Here is a 19,939-nt window from a genome sequence, read left to right as displayed (position 1 = left end):
TGCTGTATCTCTCTGATTTCCTATTTTGCCCTTGGCTGAGAAAAACCTCTGTTTTTTGTTTTTTTTAAAGTATTTATTTATTTATTTATGGCTGTGTTGGGTCTTCGTTTCTGTGGGAGGGCTTTCTCCCGTTGTGGCAAGCGGGGGCCACTCTTCATCGCGGTGCGCGGGCCTCTCACTATCACGGCCTCTCCTGTTGCGGAGCACAGGCTCCAGACGCGCAGGCTCAGCAACTGTGGCTCATGGGCCCAGCTGCTCCGCGGCACGTGGGATCCTCCCAAACCAGGACTCGAACCCGTGTGCCCTGCATTGGCAGGCAGACTCTCAACCACTGCGCCACCAGGGAAGCCCAACAAATATTTTTATAAAACCAAATTTATCAAATAAGTTGCCTATTATTCTTGTCAATGCTTTGCCATATTAAAATAATGCAAAATCAAAACAAATTTTAAATAGCCACATGTGCCTAATGGCTACTGCATTGGATAGCACTGTTCTGGAAACACAATTATCAAAGTGCATACACACACACACACACACACATACACACACCAGGGGGTAAGCCAGACGGAGTAAAGCCACAGTATGAACATGATATATCTTCCTGGAATATTAATTTTACTTAAAGATAACATGAAACACATTTATATTAAAAATAAACATCAGTTACGTTATAGAGTAGAATATGGAGGTGATACTAGTAGGGGTTAATGACTAAAAACTCTAGTAGGGGTTAAACGCTGTAGCCTCTGGAGCCAGACTACATGAGTTCGAAGACTGATTTTGCCAATTAAGTAGCTGAATAACTTTAGGCAAGTTATTTAACCTCTCAATGCTTCACTTTTCCTTTCTGCAACATGGGCATGATCCAGTGCTGACTTCAAGGATTACTGGGAGGACTGAATGAGTTCATATGTATAACAAGACACTCAGAATAATGTCTGGCATATAATCTTTTAAAATGAGAGCAAATATTACCATCAAGTTACTCATACAATACTGTGAGCAGCAATACAGAATAGCGCATAAGTGAACGGACCTTGGACATGAATGCCTGGAAATTCCACCTTGTCCACCCCACTTAAAACTGCATCACTCTGGTTGAGTTGCTTAACTTCTCTATCTTCAGTTTGCTCCCGTGTAAAAAGGAGATAATCACATCTATCTCACAGCATTATTGTAAGAATAAATTAAATTTTTTCAAATAAATGTATTTATTTATTTATTATTTATTTATTTTTGGCTGCATTGGGTCTTCGTCGCTGTGCGCAGGCTTTCCCTAGTTGCGGTGAGTGGGGGCTACTCTTCGTTGTGGTGCGCGGGCTTCTCATTGCGGTGACTTCTCTTGTTGCGGAGCACGGGCTCTAGAGCGCAGGCTCAGTAGTTGTGGCACGCGGGCTCAGTAGTTGTGGAGGAGGGGCTTAGTTGCTCCGCGGCATGTGGGATCTTCCCGGACCAGGGCTCGAACCCGCGTCCCCTGCATTGGCAGGCTGATTCTTTTTTTTTAAACCTCTATTTTTTTTTAAATTATTTACTTATTTATTTTTATTTATGGCTGTGTTGGGTCTTCGTTTCTGTGGGAGGGCTTTCTCTAGTTGCGGCGAGCGGGGGCCACTCTTCATCGCGGTGCGCGGGTCTCTCACTGTCGCGGCCTCTCTTGTTGCGGAGCACAGGCTCCAGACGCACAGGCTCAGTAGTTGTGGCTCACGGGCCTAGTTGCTCTGCGGCATGTGGGATCTTCCCAGACCAGGGCTCGAACCCGTGTCCCCTGCATTGGCAGGCGGATTCTCAACCACTGCGCCACCAGGGAAGCCCGGCAGTCTGATTCTTAATCACTGCGCCATCAGGGAAGTCCCCTAAATTAAATTTTGTAGTTTTCTCAAACTTGTCTGATCTTAAGAATCAGTTGAAATACTTACTAAAAATATAGTTATTAATGGATACTATCTCAGACCTATTGAATCAGTCTCTAGTGGACACGGAGGAAACTATTATTTTTATGAAGCACCCCAAATAATTCAAGTATGGAGAACACTGAGGTAACTTTGTCCCCCCCAAATTTATGTTTACCTTAACTCCCAATGTGATGATATATAGAGATGGAGTCTTTGGGAGTTGATTAAGTTTAAGTGAGGGGGGAGCCCTCATGATGGGATTAGTGTCATTAGAAGAGGAAGAGACACCAGGGTTTGCTCTCTCTGTCCACCATGTAAAGATACAGTAAGGTGGCTGTCTACAAACCAGGAAGAGAGCCCTCACCAGCATCCAACCATACCAGCACCATGGTCCCCAACTTCCAGTCTCCAAATCTGTGAGAAATAAATTTCTGTTGCTTAAGCCACCAGTCTATGGTATTTTTTTAATAGCAGCCTGAGCTGACTAAGACACAACGTATATAAGGATTAATATAATCCAGGATAAATGGAAAGTGTCTACTGCATGGTAGCCATCCTTATTATATGAATGCAAAATTCACATTACTCCAATGAAACTTTACACTTGCAGAGAGGTGGGGAAAACGTCCGTCTGTTAATTCTGCACTATCAAGAGGAATGATTCAGATCGAGAAGCAAAGAGAATGGCTGGAGGCGAAAGATGGACTAAACACACTTCTCCCTATTTCTCCCACTAAGTACAGCTAAGTACATAATTCACAGGACAGCCCCCCACAGCAAAGAATTATTTGGCACCAAATGTCAACAGTGCAGTGGTTGAGAAACACTGGTTTAAACTAACCCCCTTTGGAGCCTTCCCCAGGGAACTGTGACTGTTTTGTTCTCTGTACCTATGGTCTCAAAGAAAGTTTAAAACAAGGTTATGCACTTCCTGAGCTTTTCCCTAGCATGTTATGTTGCCTTCCCTAACAGGCCTTGCCTTTGTCTGTTGGTGCTGCTGTAACAAAATACCAGACACAATAACGTATAAACAACAGAAACATTTCTCACAGTTCTGGAGGTTGGGAAGTCCAAGGTCAAGGCAGCAGCATAGTCGCATTCTGGTGAAGGCCCTCATCCGGTGATCCATGGCCAGGGCCTTCTAGTTCTGTGTCTTCACATGGTAGAAGGGGCAAGGGAGCTCTCTGGAGCCTCTTTTATAAAGGTATTAAGCCTACTAGGAGGGCTCCATCCTCGTGACCTAAGCTCTTCCCAAAGGCTCTACCTCTTAATACCATCACACTGGCTTTAGGAATTCAACATATGAATTGGGGGGTGGGGGTAGGAGGAGGACACAAACATTCAGACCAGAGCAGGTCTATAAGATTCTCTGTAGGTGAGGCCAATTATTAGCTAATGTAAAAATAAAAATACTCCTCTCATCCTTCTGTACAACAAGTGGTAAGCATAGAGCAAATAATTTAGATACTGTGCTGACCTCCTTTAAATCCACAGGGCCCTATATAAGTTCAGCCATAGCTGTATCTTCTTTTTCAGTACGCAAGGTTACATCTTTATGAAGCCCTCTCAGTTGCTTGTTCTCTCCTTCATGCTACCACTATCCCCCTCTTTCTCTCTCTCCCTCTCCCTTTCTATTTTAAAAACCATCATAACTACTTGCTCCCATATCTGCCACTCTTTCACCCTGGGAGCAACTTAAACTAGAATTCTGACAGATTCCACATAACATAAGACAGCTCCTCACACGAAATAGGTGACCAATAAAGATTTAGGAGAGTTACATCAATAACAGAAACCACCATTTCTAGGTTCCCTATAGCACGCCATAAACTGGTGCCCCTACAATTCGTTCTCATTATCCTTAATCTTCACAACCATTTCTAGGAGAGAAAAGGAAACTGACGCCCAGAGAGTTTATTTAAAGGATCTGCCCAAGGCCCTGCTTTGAAAGCCGGCTCAAACCAGATTTATTTAAATCAAGAATTCGTGATCTCACACTACTATATATAAAATAGACAAAACAAGGTCCTACTGTATAGCACGGGAAACTATATTCAATATCTTAATAAGCTACAAAGGAAAAGAATCTGAAAAGGAATATATATATATATATATATATATATATATATATATATATACATTTACCTGAATCACTCTCTTTCTATATATATATAATTATACATATATATTTACCTGAATCACTTTGCTGTACACCTAAAATTAACACATTGTAAATCAACTGTATTTCAATAAAAAATCAAAAAAGAATTCGTGATCTTTGCCCCACACACATAGAGCCCAAGGATGGAGAGATGGCGTCTTGGAGAGGGAGGTAAACCGCCCCAGCCTCATTGCTGTGGCGTGAAAAGAACCAGGACCACAACACAGGTCCACAGACCGTAGCTCGGGGCACCGGCGGAGAGCCCGAGAGGGAGGCAACACCCCCCATCACCCTCCCCATCGCCACGCCCCACTCTTGCCTTACCTGGCTGCCCGATGTAGCTCCGTTTGGCTGCGCCTGGACTCCCCACACCAAGACCCCCAACTACTTCCTTAACTCCCTAATCCTGTCGCTGAAACGGCGAGCGCGGGCTCAGGCGTCATCAGTCGTCGCCGGCGAGTGGTCACGTGACGCCCCGCCCCGCTCTCCGCCCCTTTGTCATGTGACGGCCGAGGGAGCTCGGGGCGGAAGCCGGGGTCCGACCGGCTCTGGATAAGGCCTGGGGGTGGAAGAGGACCCCTGCGGAGACGGAGGGGTGGGGGCCGGGGTGCTGACTCCGCGCGCGACCGCCGGCCCTGCGCGTGCGCCCTGGCGCGGCCCGGGTGACAGGTGAGTAGGGGCGGTGTACGCGCGCCCCCTCCTTCGCGTCCCCCGTCCCCTCCCCCGCCCCAGGGCTGGGCCGCGCTGGCCGTGGTGGGGGCTTCTGCGGCATGGGGTGGGGTCTGGATGGGGGAGCCTGGCGTGGAGGACTAAGGGTTTTCCTGGAGCTGCTGCTGCAGTCCAGGCTCTGTATCTCCACTCAGGTGGAAACAATTTTCCACGCCTCTTTGGCGCTTTAGGAAGTGATGTTCAGCTGCTTAGTCCGCATCTGATCCTTCCAAGTTTCCGGGAGCAATGCTCTGTGGACGTCGTGATTTCTCCATTTACTCTCCAGAAACCTGAGTGGTTGGTGGAAGCTTTTACGGTCTGACGGACCCGGGTGTGAATTCCAGTTCTACCACGGGCTGTGAGTTTGGGCAAGTCATTGCTCATCTCTGCACCTTAACTCCCTCACCTGTGACATGCCAAAGTCCTTTGGATTTCAAAAAATAGTTTAGAGGGTCCTAATTTGTCTGTGGTCGTACAGTTAAAAAAACAAAAAAACGCAGAGCCGGTAATGGAACCGGGTCTCCTGATTGATTCCAAGTGCGCGGAGCTTCCTCCAGTCTAGGTGATGGCTGGGAGAAGGGGGAGGGGGAGGCTTTACTGCCTTTGCCCACAACAAGGAACACCTTCCGGTTTTTCTTCTTTCTTTTTCAGGATTCTCAGACTAGAGTGATTAGGCTCATTTTAGAACTTTTCTGGAAGAGATATGCCGGTCACTTTTGATCAACAACCGCTATAGTTTGTTCCTGATAACGGATTGGTGGAGACCAGTGCTTCCTTCTTTATGGAACTGAGGTTTTATAAAAGGATTAAAATAGATCAGTCTTCTTTTGTCCTCTGAGTAGGATAAAGAGTGGTTCTTCCCAGGGCAATTTAATTTTCAGAATTCAGTTCTGTACTCATTGGGTAATTGGTATGATGTTGCCATGCTTTATTCTTGAAAGCATGTTGTCTTTTGTCTAGGATTACTTTCCAAACTAAAGATCATAATTCCGTACCAAATTCTTGAAAATGAAGTTACAACCACTTTTCTGGGTGCCTTGTAAAAACAAAATTAGGAAATTGAGTGGGATCTCTTAGTTTCATTTCATGTCAAATAGTAAGAGAGGCTGTACTGAGAAAGCTGGTCTTCATGAGTTGTCTTCATCCCTAGCACCAGGAGAACCTCTAAAAGGAAGATTTGTTGGGGGCGGGGGAGAGATGAACTGGGAGATTAGGATTGACATATATACACTAATATGTATAACATAGATAACAAATGAGAACCTGCTGTATAGTACAGGGAACTCTACTCAGTGCTCTGTGGTGACCTAAATGGGAAGGAAATCCAAAAAAGAGGGAATAGGGGATATATGTATACGTATAGCTGAGTCACTTCTCTGAACAGCAGAAACTAACACAACATTGTAAAGCAACTATACCCCAATTTAAAAAAAAAAAAAAGGAAGATTTAATATAGCTTCTTCTACCATGTTTATTTGCAGCTCATTCTAGAGTGATTTTTTTTTTTTAATCTCAACTAAGTCTTAACATCTTCTATAAAGCCACCTACCTCTGAGTTCACTGCAACATGATTAGGCATCTTTAATTATGCTTCTTAGATTCTGTTCTTTAGGACCACTTTTTCAGCCAACAGTGAGGCTATTTACCAAAGACTTTAGCCAAATAATATTTTGAAAGTTGCCTACAGTGTAACTCTTAGGTAAAAAGGATTAAAATAAGACTTGGACACACAAGAATTTTGACTTAAGTCATTATCCCAGGCCTAAGCCTCCCTGACCACGTGCGTGCAGGCACCGAGTATATCTGTCTGTCTGTTTGTTGGGAAAGAAGGCAGGTCATGTTGCCTTGCTTTAAGCTGTTTTCTCTTTGGCCACATTGTCTGTCCTATCTTGGTATCCAAATGGTAGCAGTTAGACCTGTTCATCATAGCCTGCCCTCCTCTGAATTGAGTCTAAAGTTTCATCCTGCTGAGACCTGGGTTAGTTTAGTGGTCTTCAGAGGACTTCAGGTGACTTTTGTTCTCATTTTCCTTTATTTTCTCACTTGTCTTATTTTCCAAGGCAGGCTGTTTCAGTGGGAAAAATGGAATGAAATTATCTGAAATTCAGCCTGTTAGAGATCAACGTGGCTTAACAAGCAAGCATCACAGAGAAAACTGAACAGACTTGTTACTAATTTATGCCTTAATGTGTATTATACACAACCCTCATGAGAGAGAGTTCTGGACAACTGTAGTGGCTTCTCAGTAATCTCTGCTATGGGACCCAACTCCACCTACCCTACCTCTGCTTCTGTCCCTTAGTACTTACTTGTAACCCCTTCCTGGAATGCCCCTCTCTTAGATCACTATCGGTAAACTAACAAATTACCCTCAAACCTAGTGGCTATAAAACAATAAGCATTTATTGTCTTATTAACATTTGTGGTCAGGAATCAGCTATGTGGCTTTAGCTGGGTGCCTTTGGCTCAGGGGCTCTTGGGAGGTTGCTGTGCTGTGAACACAAACTGGGGTTGGGGGGATCCATTTTCCAGCTCATTCAAGTGGTGGTTGGCAGACTTCTCCATCGTCCCAAGGGCTCCTCCACAGGGCTGTCTCACAACCTGACAACTTGCTTCTCCCAAGACACACATGCTGGAAAGGGCTCCCAAGCCAGAAGTCACAGTCTTTTTTGCAATCTCATTTCAGAAATGGTATCTTTCACATCTACCATATTCCCTTCTTTAGATGGGAGACAGTAAGTCGCACTCAGGGAATGAATAGGAAGGTGGAGGTCATTGGGGACCATCTTAGAGGCTATAGATACCTTTACTGCTTGGTCCCTCACTTGCTTCTGGTCTCTGCTCAAATATCATCTTACCAGAGAGGCTTTTACAAACTCCTGTATGTAAAATAACACACGCTCCATTCCTTTGTCATGCTTTTCTTTACAGCGTTATCAAAGCCTGATATGTAATACATTTATTTGTTTATCTCTTTCCCACTCCCAATAGTATGTAGGCTTCATGAGAGCAGGGACTTAGTTATGTTCACTACGGTAGCCTCAGGTCGTAAAACAATGCTTGGCACATAGTAGGCACTGGGTAGATATTTGCTGAATAAGTGAATCTGTATCATTGGAAATGCTTTCACCTGCATATAATCCAGAACCCAATTAACATTAGGTAAACCATAAAAGCAGTCCATTTAACAAGGATTACAGAGGTAGGTAGTGCCACAGTTGAATCAAGGAATCAGTAACATCAATTAAGAATTTAGATTCCTTCCGCACCACAGTCTGCAGGTTCTTGGCGTTTTTTCTCTTAGGCCTGTTACCTCATGGTCTCAAGGTGGCTACTGCAGCTTCAGGCACCAGATATTCACTGGACCACACTCAAAGGCAAGAAGAAGGGATAGCCAGAGCAACAAGAGAAATTTCTCTTGACGTGCCTCTCTCCTTGTAGCTGGAGAAAAAAAAATATTTCCTAGAAGTTTACCATAGACTTCTTCTATCTCATTGGTCAAAAGTGAGTCACATGTCTAACCTGGCCTCAAGGGAGGGAAACTGAGGATCTGACTGTTTTGTCCTCTAGAATAAGAAAGGAGTAGGTGAGTGGGAAGTACTGTTGAGGAGCCAACAGTTGCTGCCACACATCCCAGTAAATTAAGACATTTCTAAATTTTGAATCAATGATAGAAACTTCTAAAAGGAAAAAAGAAAACCCTTAAGGGTTATACAAAGCTTCCAGGTAATAGATAACTACAGTAGGTAGCTCATCACGTGGGTGAACTTTAAAAATGTGTGACAGGCATTGAGGAATGTTTTGCTGTGGCTACAGAGGAAGTCAGAAGTCTTTCCACATTCTGGTTTCATGTACAGTGAGGGCTTCATTATTTGAGTCTCTAAACTTAGACCACGTATGAGAATAAAAGTTGGCATTGATGTAAACATCTTAATGAACTGACCACTTGTAACATTAGTCCTCATTCAGATATCCTTGTCCAAAACTGTCTATTCGGTCAGTAAATTCTTACTTTTCTTACTTTTTGGTCAGTCTTCCTTTTTTTTTTTTTGGCCAGGTCATGCAGTATGTGGGGATCTTAGTTCCCCAAGCAGGGATCGAACCCATGCCTCCTGCACTGGGAGCACGGAGTCTTAACCACGGGGCTACCAGGGAAGTCCCTTGGTCAGTTTTCTTAATTGTTGACATCATGTTGATAGAGCAGGATCCCAATGCCAAGTGAAAGTGCAAATGTTGGGAAGTCACAGGCCTTTATGAAGTTGAAAAATAATTCAGGCTTCCATGAAGTTCACAAATGATGACCTAGCTAAATTAACAATTAGAGGAGAGAAATGCAACAAAGATTATGACACAATTAACACTTCAAAAGATAATGAGGTGAAAAAGAATTGGGAGAGCCCTTTGGAAAAATGAATGATGCCTTGGAAATTTTTTGCAAAAATTACCCATTTTAAAGATCATACTATGAAAGACAACTGTGGAGTACAAAACACTGTATTATCGAAATCACGATTTGATGAAGTCAGCTTTTGACTCGTTCTTGGTTTGTCCACTGAATACAGAGTTTCTGCAATTTTACTCTCAATTTTGTTAAGCATAAAACTTACTGTCAGAAGTTTTGATGGTATCATTTGAAGATACATTCCTAATCAGAACTTCTCCACTGCTTAGCATGAAATAGTTGTCCTTACTTTTAGAATCACCCTGTCACATTTCTCAGGCATATATTAGTCTCAATAACAGGACCTCCCATACTTGACATATGAAAAAAACTTTTTTTTCTCTTTTTTTGGCTGTGCCACGCAGCTTGTGGGATCTAGTTTCCCAACCAGGGATTGAACCCAGGCCCTCAGCAGTAAGAGCACGGAGTCCTAACCACTGGACTGCCAGGGAATTCCCTGAAAAAACATTTTTAAAGGTTGTTCCCTCATCTAATTCTAGTAGATTTTAGGACATAGTTATCTTTTCCCAAAGGTAAAAGAAGTGGTACAATTCCTATAAGGAAAATTTAATAATCTGTTCCCAATTTAGGGCACCTTGGAACCTTCTCCCAAGCTCAGGGATCAGCTACATCAGGTCTTTTCTCATGGAGAGAAGTGAATAAAGCGTTGAGAAAGAGGTCAAAAGTAGCAATTTAGCAAAGTCCCTCTACAAGGAAAACATGAAGGGTGGAAAATAAATGCCTCCCTCCATATCAGAACTCACGTGTTATAATTTTTTTTCAGTGAGTTTGGAAGAAAAATATTGTGTGTGTGTTTCACACGGTTCCTTAAAAAAATGGAAATTTTCATACTTTTTTTTTTTGGATGCAGGTCCTTTAATGGAGCGGCCTGTGTTTCTGCAGACCTGGTTTCATCTGATGATTTACAGACCCCTGCTCTGAAGCCAGTTACACATTTCCCTGTGGCTGGGCACAGAGTAGTTGATTATCCTCACGATGTTGGACTTTTTGGCTGAGAATAACCTCTGTGGCCAAGCAATCCTAAGGATTGTTTCCTGTGGCAATGCCATCATTGCTGAACTTCTGAGGCTCTCTGAGTTTATTCCTGCTGTATTCAGGTTAAAAGACCGAGCTGATCAACAGAAATATGGAGATATTATATTTGATTTCAGCTATTTTAAGGTAATCTTCCTCAACAGCTTTTCTTACCAGTCTTTTCTACAAAAAGCATGCTTTCTTTGGAAACCAGGAGACTCTGAGAGGTTAAATAATTATGGAGGAGGAGTTAAAAAGAAAAGCTTTTCAACCAAATTTAGTATCAGCTAACTTTAAAATAATATAAACATACTGTGTGGAAGCCCTAACACAATATAATCAAATTTTAAAAAGATAACTTTGGTATAATGTATTTCACATTGAAGTACCCCACACTTAAAAGCATGTCAATTGTGGTTGCAATTCAGGTCCATTTCTTTAAAAGGGATTTTATATCTATGCTTCTGATATCTTCATTACTTTCTGTTCCTCTGCTTTCAATTTTTGATATCCCTTTTGAGGCATAGGAACAAATTTTTTTTTTTGAGATGCATTAACTTTTATTGGTATAAGTACAGAATATAATAAAAAATTTATACAATTTCCTGTGTTCAAATATTTCAAAAATAAAGTTTTCTTTAAGTCCAGAATAACTTGTAAGCCTCAGACCATTGGTAGATTCCATTTAGACCATGCCCCAAGAGTATGAAATTTGCGGGTAGATTTAGCTATAAAATGGGAATATGATTTCATATAAGCTGCTGAAAATTATACTTCAATTTCCCCTTTCCCAAAATCCACTATGCTAATAACCTGCTGAAGTTCAAAACTATGAGGAACAAATTTTTAAAAGACTATTTTGAAATTGTTACCAATAATTCTATTGGTTTGTGACTCTTTTCTTGATGTTTCACATAAATGTGTTTTTCTTCTTAGGGTCCAGAATTATGGGAAAGCAAACTGGAAGCTAAGCCAGAGCTACAGGATTTAGATGAAGAGTTTCGGGAAAACAACACAGAAATTGTGACCAGATTTTATTTAGCATTTCAAAGTGTGCATAAATATATTGTAGACTTAAACAGGTATTGACTAATTTAGTCATAGCTTATTTTGATAGTAAATAGTGGAGAGGGAGAAGGGATGGACTAGAACGTGTATGTCTTTCTGAGTTACTAAGAAATTTACTAGCTTATACCGTGGATAATTGTCTTTTCCTTCCTGTGGCACTGGTCATCTTAAGTATTTTAGAGTTTTAATATAATTTCCTGCTCTTGTTAAGTATTATAATCATCTTGCTTTGTACCAAGTCAGTTGGCTTTCAATCTTGATCCTAATTTAGTTTATTATATATGAGAAGTGAAAAAAAAAAGGAACTTATTTTTGTAGCGTTGGTAACCATAGCCTTCCTTCTTATCCCTGACCAGACAATATTGTCTTCCTTCTAGCCCTTAAGAATTCATTACTCATTAGCTTTTAAACTAACTAGTCCATGTTCTTATGCCATTATTCCCAAGATATCTGTAATTCATAAATCAAGACTATGGAATATTCCTTTTACTTGGAGTGGCCATAAATAATCTGTGGCCCTGATCACTATGAGTTCCTGCTCACAGATCTGTTCCTAAGAGCGTGAATGGCCACAAAGTATTTGAAGGCCAGAATGCCTGATATCTTGCCTAATCTTTTAAAAATCTTTACTGTCCTTCTTCAAAGGTATTAACATTTTTATTATCAATGAATAACTTGCTCTGGGGTTTCATTTCTAGATATCTAGATGATCTCAATGAAGGTGTTTATATTCAGCAAACCTTAGAAACGGTGCTTCTCAATGAAGATGGAAAACAACTTCTAGTAAGTAGTAGTGACCATTTAAAATTAAAAAATCAAGAATGTCAAACTTAGCGTTACTTTTTTTCCTGTAAGTCACAAATACATACAGTGTATCCTTCTTTAAGGAGAAGCAAAATAAACTGATAATTATCTTCTAACTGGCAGGTCTTTGTCTGAATTTAGAACATAGTAGACTTTGAGCAGAGCTACAAGTGAATAAAGATTATGTGCAGGTTATGAGCTTCCTCAGTGTAACAATACTATCTTCTTCATCTTTTGCATCCCAGACATCTAGCCTGGTACCTAGTACATCATGATCACTCAAGAAATGTTTGTTAAATAAGTGAATGACTTATTATGTATTCATAATATTGGGATTCCATTTTGGTATCCCAAGCAAAATATGAAAAATAGACCAACTGAAAGATAGTCATTGTAAATTAAACTTTATCTTGCATAAACTTTTCAAAGCTCATTCTGTACAGAAGGTGAGAACCCTTTGGGGGGAACCTGCATTCTCCTTGTAATGTAAAGTTTTTAGGAGGAACCAGAGCAGAGTTCTCCTTTTACACATTATCAGCTTCACTCCGTAAGCATGTGTACTCCTGTGAACTTGGCTGTTGTCTTTTTCTCGTCATAGTGTGAAGCACTGTACTTATATGGAGTTATGCTCCTGGTCATCGACCAAAAGATTGAAGGAGAAATCAGAGAGAGAATGCTCGTTTCTTACTATCGATACAGGTATCCCTGGGCTAAGACTACACCCTCCAAAAGCACTGCCATTGGTAAAGTACAGTGTAGGTTTCCATCCTCCTTTTATTGTGAACAGCAGCAATATGATCTAGAATGCAAAAGTGTAAGATTCTTATCACTTCTAAGTATAATACATAATGTAGAAATATAACAATCTGTGTTTTATATCATCATTATAACAGATTATATGTCATATAATCTAGTATATATAGAGTAATTTATTATCGATTATTAGAGATATATAGCTTATCATGTCCATCATGATACCTCAGTTTTTTTAAAAAGGAATGTGAATTTTCCTTACCTGAAAGATAAATTTGGGAATTTTGGAAGTCTAATGAATTTTGTTTTTAAGTTTTCAAATACTACTCCTTGGCAGATGTAAGGAAATGAATGAGTTTTCTGTTATCATTTTCAGGTTGATACATTTTGAAAAGTTATCATTCAGGGCCAGGTTGAAAGTGAATTCTTACCCATGTATGTGTAGAACCAAAAACAGAACAAACAGTAACACACATCCCAACCATGTGTTACATGTGTCTTTACAGAGCTATGACTTCAAGAAGCAGGGTCTTAAAAACAGGACCCACCTTAACCAACTGTGATTTCAGTCCCTAACGTACAGTTTTCAGTTTGTTAAATGAGTCAGAATCTGGATACAAGGTCAATGTCAGAAATAGTCAAGATTCGGGGAAGAAACAGTCAATAAGCAGGAGTCAGGAACTTGGGCTAAAGATGTGCAGGCTAGAATTAACATTTTCAAACTTACAAATCAGGACAAAATAAATAGGGCAAAGAGGCAGATCCTCAACAGAGAGGGATTGTTTGGGGATGTTGTATTTTCAGCCACACTTGGTACTGCTGCCTTCTCAGCAGTAAATTAGGCTGCTCAGCCAGCCTGTTCCTTTAGCTTTATCAGGATGTGAGGAGAGTATCCACCAGCATGTGTAATTCATTCCCATCAGTTTGACCATGAGCTGTTTTACCATCCATGTTTTTTAAAATGGGCTATGAATGGTCTTGCCTCTATTTCTGAAAGTACCTGGAAAAAAACAAAAACAGTAAACAACATGAAGAAGAAGAAAAAAATCTGCTAATCAAGCCCAGCTTTGACAATCCGGCTTTGTCCCTTAGGGTGTAATGGCTCATTCATTAGAATGTGAGGACCCCCTACTGAAGAGACACTGAACAATTACAAGTCAGAGCAGTAGTAAAGGAGATTCTTACGTCAGATAGGAGGTCATCTTCGAGTCCAAGATTGAGTCTCTTTGGGGGATCACTACTTCAAGCCACCAGAAAAATCACAGATGTTCTGCTTAAATCTCTGTAGAAGGTACATCTTGCCAAGAAAAACCAGTTAGTATATCCCACTTGAAATTGATAGAATTTTTTTAAATTATTGTTTAAGTTTATGGAAATTGGTGCAGGTTCACATTCTTTATCCACAGTTTTGAAATCCAAAGAACTCTGGCAAAAATACATGAACATACACACATGCACAACATGCATACAGAGTAACTACGTTGGCAGCAAAACCTGACCTAACTTGAAATCTTTTGGAGTCAGCACCTGACTGGAGCAGACATGAGGCTATAGACAGTCTTTATTTATCTCACTTGTGTGAATGTTCATAAATTTTACTGTAGAAATATTAATACATCTTGATCATGGAATGCCATCTAAGACCCTGCTGGAGTATTATATCGTACATGATATATGTATCATATTACTTTCTTATATTTGAAAAGTGCTGTATTCTGAAACAAATCCAGCCCCAAGGATTTTGGGAAATGGATCATGGACCTTCACATAAAACTGTACATACATACAGGAACCCATCTTATCAGTTTGGTATATTACAACAGGCTTTTTGAAAATATAATTTTGAATTTTAGGGATATAAATTGACCTACAGTCATATCTAAAATTATATAAAGTCAAGTGATACTGAAATTCTTCTGCTTTGCTGGACTTTGCATTTCTAATATATGCGGTTTGTTTGGCCCTTTATTTCCCATTGTGAACATGGCTCAGTGCTGCTCGATCTTCTGCTGATTCGAATATGGATGATATTTGTAAGCTGCTTCGAAGTACAGGTTATTCGAGCCAACCAGGAGCCAAAAGACCACCCAACTATCCTGAGAGTTACTTCCAGAGGGTGCCTATCAACGAGACCTTCATCAGCATGGTCATCGGTCGGCTAAGATCTGATGATATTTACAACCAGGTGGGGATTAAGTCTATTATTAAATCTATCTTAATAGTTTAAAAGACTGATTTCGCCTTCCTCCTCAATTGCTCCTTTCTTTTCTCCTTCCTCAAAAGAGTAAAAGCAGCTAGAAACAATTTAAAACTTTCTGAGTTGTGCCTTGCAATTGTTAAGGAAAGAGGGATATTAATTAGGGCAGAATTAGAGATTTCCAGGAGGAGATGAGATCTGAGCTATATTTGGAAAGAAGATGCATTCTTTTAGGCGTTCAGTTAAGAAATGATCGCTGAGTGTGCAGTATGTGGCTGTCCGTGTGCTTGGTGCTGGGGATCCATTGCTGAAGAAGGCAGGCCCTGGCCCTACTCACAGTGAGCTTGTCGCTGAAGAAAGAAGACAGACAAAAGAATTCCAGTAAACCAAGATGGCTGTTATCTTAGGGGGAGCGCAGAGTGTCGTGAAGCACGTGACAGGGGCAGCAAGATTGCAACAGGTGACAAAGGGGATGTCCGGGCAGCCCAGGCAAATGAGGCAGCATGAGCAGGGTTGGAAAGGCTCACTTTCCTCTCCAGTATGTGTATCATTCACTCACTCAAAGTGGTACCAGAGAAAGTTACCATTTGACTTCATTTTCCTAAAGAAAACATAATTTTATGTATTGTATATATTTTTTCTTACTAAAAGAGAGTAAAGAGTTGGACCTATGATAACTGGATATCATTTATTACAGAGCACACCTGTTCTGTACAGTTCTTAGGTAGCCTGCTAGTTTTTTGTATGAACATGTTAAGTGTAAATAAAGAGTTTTTGGTTGTTATTTGTTTGGTTTGGTTTTTTAAGACAACTCAAAATGAGGAGCTACCTGCAGATTCCAGGTCTCCATAATATTTGTTGCCATTTATTGAGAATTCAACATGAGCCAGAATCATAGGAGGTTTTTTTCGAATACTGTTTTCTCTATTTTTCACAATAATCTTTCAAAATAGACAGCACTATCCTCATGTTGCTGTTGAGAAAAACAAGGCTTAGAGAGCTTACATAATTTTCACAACCTCACATAAGTAGGCAGCAGAACCATAATTTGAATGCAGGCCTGTATGATTTCAAAGCCCACGCTGTTTCTTTACTGCCTCTCGTTAACTCTTCTATTAACCCTTCTGCCTCTTAGGCGGTCCATTTTGTCCATGTCTCAAGGCAATGTGTTTCAGTTTTCTCCTTGCCCCGTGACCTCTGTTAGCACAGGGGTTGAGCTGTGGTTGTGCTGTGTGTCCACCCCCGCTCTGCCCTCCACCTCCCCTGTCCCTAGCTGACTGGACCAGGGCCAGTCACTTGACCCAAGATGGATCAGAGTCCCTGTCTCCAGGTAATTTGGAATTGGGCCTGAGAGACAATTTCTGGACAGGGGTTTACCCACAACATGCAAGACTTGGAGTTTGGGCAGCCTCATTCTGCCATGTGATGGAGAACAGTCTGGAGAGAGAGAAAAGTTGAGCAAACACATCCAGGGGAGAAACAGTGAAGCCTTTCTGGTTCGAAGCTCCAGGCGCTTCCCAAGACCTGACCACATTCCTGCCTGTGGGCTCCATGAGACATTGCTGCGTCTGTCCTTGTAATAATTTCCTCCCTCTCTGCTCATGGTCCTCGAGGCGCTGTGTGCTATGTGGAGCCAGAGATTCCTAATGCGTGAGGCAATGGAGCCCTGGGACTCAGCAGCATGTAAAAGACAGAGAGAAGCAGAACACAAAGCAAGCAGACTGAGAAGAGAGAGTGGTGTCTGGGAAACCAAAGGAGGAGAGAATTTCATTCCTCAGAGAATTTAAGTGAGAGTGCTAAAAAGAGTCCATTGAACTAGCTGACGGTGAGGTTATGAGTGGCCTTAGGGAGTTCCATTGAGGTGATGGTGGAGATCAAATGTCAGTGAGTTGAAGAATAAACAGGAAGTGAGAGCACCAGTGAGTGTGGCCAGTTCTAAGAGCTTGTCTGTGATGGGAGAGACACAGAAATGGACAACTAGTGGGAGACGCAGGGTTAAATTTTTTTTCTTGTTTTAGGGAAAAGAGTTAGAATTGCAGCAGAGTCAGGGATAGTCAAGAGAATGTCATGTGGCTAGAGATAAGAAAGAAGGTCCTGGTTCCCAATGCCATAATCTGAGAATTGTTTCCAGTGCCCGGGATCCTCAAAGGAGACGGACTTTTGAGAGGCTGATGTGTCCTAGAACTAGGTCATTTATTTGGCACATGTAAGTTCAGCTGTTGCTAACATCTGCCTCTCCTGGTCTGGTCTCTGTCTTGCAGGTCTCAGCGTATCCATTGCCAGAACATCGGAGCACAGCTCTGGCAAATCAGGCCGCCATGTTGTATGTAATTCTCTACTTTGAGCCTTCCATTCTTCATACCCATCAAGCAAAAATGAGAGAGATAGTGGATAAATACTTTCCAGATAATTGGGCAAGTATTGCTATTAGTCTTTTTTTTTCTCTATGATAAACTTGCTGGAGAACTGATTTTTCCATTCTTTTGGCCTGTAATCCAAAGGTCATAATGTTGAAATAATGAAACATAAACTCACTTAAGTAAAATTACTTTAAGTCTGTTGAGTATTTCATAAATCAGGAAGGAATAAATCAGTCAGTAAAATTTCCTGAAGCTCCCATTTGTGTTTTTTTTTTCCTTTAAATGGATAGTCTCAAGGTAAAACCTCGTGTTAAAATGTATCTCGCTTTAGCTACTGAGATTGCAGCGAAGTTACATAAGCATTTCTTTATTCTTTTCTATTTTATGAATCTAAGCTAGCAGAATTTATCTAATTTGTCACTTTGTGAATAGGAATTGCACATTTATAGTAAGTTTTATCTATAAGCTAATGTTGATGGGGCCAAGGTTTACATTACTGCAAGGATGTGCTTGTAACTTTTTAAACATTATTTCACTTAAAAATATTAATTCTTCAAGGTTTAAAACTGACATTGTACTTAATATGTATGAAATGTTTTCTTTGCGCATAGAGGTTTTAACAAAGTACAGTGAATTGGATCACATTCTCAGGGAGCAGATTTTATTTCACTTCTTACCAGCTATTATGAGGGACCTGAATGAGGAGCTTTACTGGTGAGAAGAGCAGCCTACAATTAGGAGGTGATGCTTCCTATCCGCAGATGAATCATACCCACGTGCTGGGAGTTGAGTAGCCAAGAGGAAAGTTCTGAGAGTCTGGCTTCATTTGCCGAAGCTTAACAAAGAGGTTGTGTCCATAATGCTGTACTCAGAAACACGTTTAGTATTAAGGAAGGTCAAAGTCCAATTACATGATACTTACAAGATACAGTCCTGAAAAAGCACCCTGGCACACTGAAAATAAAGGAATTTAAAAAAATAAATAAAATAAATGATATGCCAGACAAATGCCAAGCAATAAAAAGCTAGTGAGAAAATATTAGACCACAAAGAGTTTTAAAGGAAAATATTAATAGGGATAAAGAGGGATTGCATATAATTTTAAAAAGAATAAATGTGAAACACAATGCCACTCTGCTCACAAAAATTTGGGGGACAAATTTAGTTTGATTTTAAGAGTATAAAGGTGAGATGAAAATGTTTGGGAAAACCACTACTCCAGTCAAAGTGTCTACTTTTCTTTCCCCTTTCATTTTTCTTCATCTAGGAATCTTACACACAGCAGTTTGAAAGGAAAACCTTGTTTTAGTTATTTTCCCATGAATAGCAACATTAGTAGTCACTCTTTTTCCCAAGTGCTCATAAGGAAAACACTTCCCTGAATATTTGGAAAATCTTGGTTTTTCACTGGAATGGCGTTTAAACTTGAAGGAGTGGGTGATGTCTTCTATAACTTTGTATTTTCCCAGCCCCTTGCCTTGAAGTGAGTAGATATTTAATAAATACTGAACGATTGTCTCCTCTTTCAGGTAATTAGTATTTACATGGGGATCACAGTTAATCTAGCAGATGCTTGGGAACCCTACAAAGCTGCAAAAACTGCTTTAAACAATACCCTGGACCTTTCAAACGTCAGAGAACAGGTAGGTTCTGGCTAATTGGGAGGATTCTTAAACAACTGCACACCTGCTTTAATGGCGTAGGAAATGAGCCAAGTAGATTTCCTAATCGATTTGGAAGATGCCCACATAGACATTTTAGTGCAAGGATTAATGAAACGTGAATTTTGCACATTGGAATAAGAGAGGTAATTGTAGATTTTTAACTTATGTGGGCTGTATAAATTGGAGCCTTGGATCCTGAGGAAGATTCAACACCCTAAAATGAACCAGTGTGACATCTGGCCCCAGGTGACTTCATTTACTCCTGCTTAAAGACTGTGTCCTCATGGACAGAGCTCCCTTCACTAGTAGCTAGAATTTTAATGTTTTCATTAGTAGGATGAGTGTTGAAGATGGTAACTGGATGTGGACAATATACCCTTTCACTGTAATTGAAGCTCATCATTTCTGGTGTGTGAAGTAAGCAACAAGACTAAAGACAGGCATCTCCTTAAAGTTGAAATGGCTATATTCTGTCTCTCTGGTGAGAACCCAGGGCAGAAGGAAATAAATACCTGAGTAAACAGAAGAATCAAAATAAAATCTTTTTATTGGGGAGCATACTTGATATTTCTAAACAGTGATTATCTTCCTCAACCTGTCTGTCTGAGTTTTTGAGTTTCCAAATGTGCATAGAATAATACTCACTCAAGGAACTTCAGCATGTTTTATTCAAACAAATTGAATTCCATAAATAATGCACAAAATAATTTCAATTTTGGCACGTCCCCTAGAAATATATTAGAGAAAGTGGCGCTTCAATACTTACTGGCCTCAGAGCATTAATTTTTCATGACTAAAATTCCTTTCCAAAATCACATCTTCTCGTTCATGACATTGCAAGAAAGTTCTTCAG

General features: G+C 40.6%; 2 protein-coding genes across 25 annotated transcripts in view; one reads left to right on the top strand and one right to left on the bottom strand.

Annotated features, from left to right (window-relative positions):
* The window catches only part of NSMCE2 (NSE2 (MMS21) homolog, SMC5-SMC6 complex SUMO ligase), a 221,492-nt gene extending 216,968 nt beyond the window's left edge, over window positions 1–4,524 (bottom strand). For 6 of the 15 annotated variants that reach the window (XR_014255496.1, XM_082433245.1, XM_082433247.1 and 3 more), the window contains exon 1: window positions 4,381–4,522. The gene's annotated coding sequence lies outside the window, so the exon portion shown is untranslated. Of the gene's footprint in view, window positions 1–4,380 lie in introns of all 15 variants that reach the window. The other 9 variants (XM_082433254.1, XM_082433257.1, XM_082433246.1 and 6 more) reach the window with 3 other exon arrangements.
* A 34-nt stretch (window positions 4,525–4,558) lies between these two features.
* Window positions 4,559–19,939, top strand: part of WASHC5 (WASH complex subunit 5) — a 56,405-nt gene continuing 41,024 nt past the window's right edge. For 5 of the 10 annotated variants that reach the window (XR_014255484.1, XR_014255485.1, XM_082433136.1 and 2 more), the window contains exons 1-8: window positions 4,571–4,725; window positions 10,077–10,387; window positions 11,177–11,322; window positions 12,007–12,091; window positions 12,711–12,811; window positions 14,858–15,050; window positions 17,324–17,476; window positions 18,952–19,065. Coding sequence is in view for 8 of the 10 variants with exons in the window: in XM_082433136.1 (XP_082289262.1) it covers window positions 10,202–10,387; window positions 11,177–11,322; window positions 12,007–12,091; window positions 12,711–12,811; window positions 14,858–15,050; window positions 17,324–17,476; window positions 18,952–19,065 (978 nt within the window). In the remaining 2 variants the exon portion in view is untranslated. Of the gene's footprint in view, window positions 4,726–10,076; window positions 10,388–11,176; window positions 11,323–12,006; window positions 12,092–12,710; window positions 12,812–13,859; window positions 14,157–14,857; window positions 15,051–17,323; window positions 17,477–18,951; window positions 19,066–19,939 lie in introns of those variants that run through there. The other 5 variants (XM_082433134.1, XM_082433140.1, XM_082433138.1 and 2 more) reach the window with 5 other exon arrangements.

This window comes from Balaenoptera physalus, assembly GCF_965194825.1.
Source record: "Balaenoptera physalus genome assembly, chromosome: 17".
Taxonomy (NCBI): Eukaryota; Metazoa; Chordata; class Mammalia; order Artiodactyla; family Balaenopteridae; genus Balaenoptera; species Balaenoptera physalus.
The sequence above is the reverse complement of the archived record's forward strand: the minus strand, read 5'-3'. Positions and strand labels throughout refer to the sequence as shown.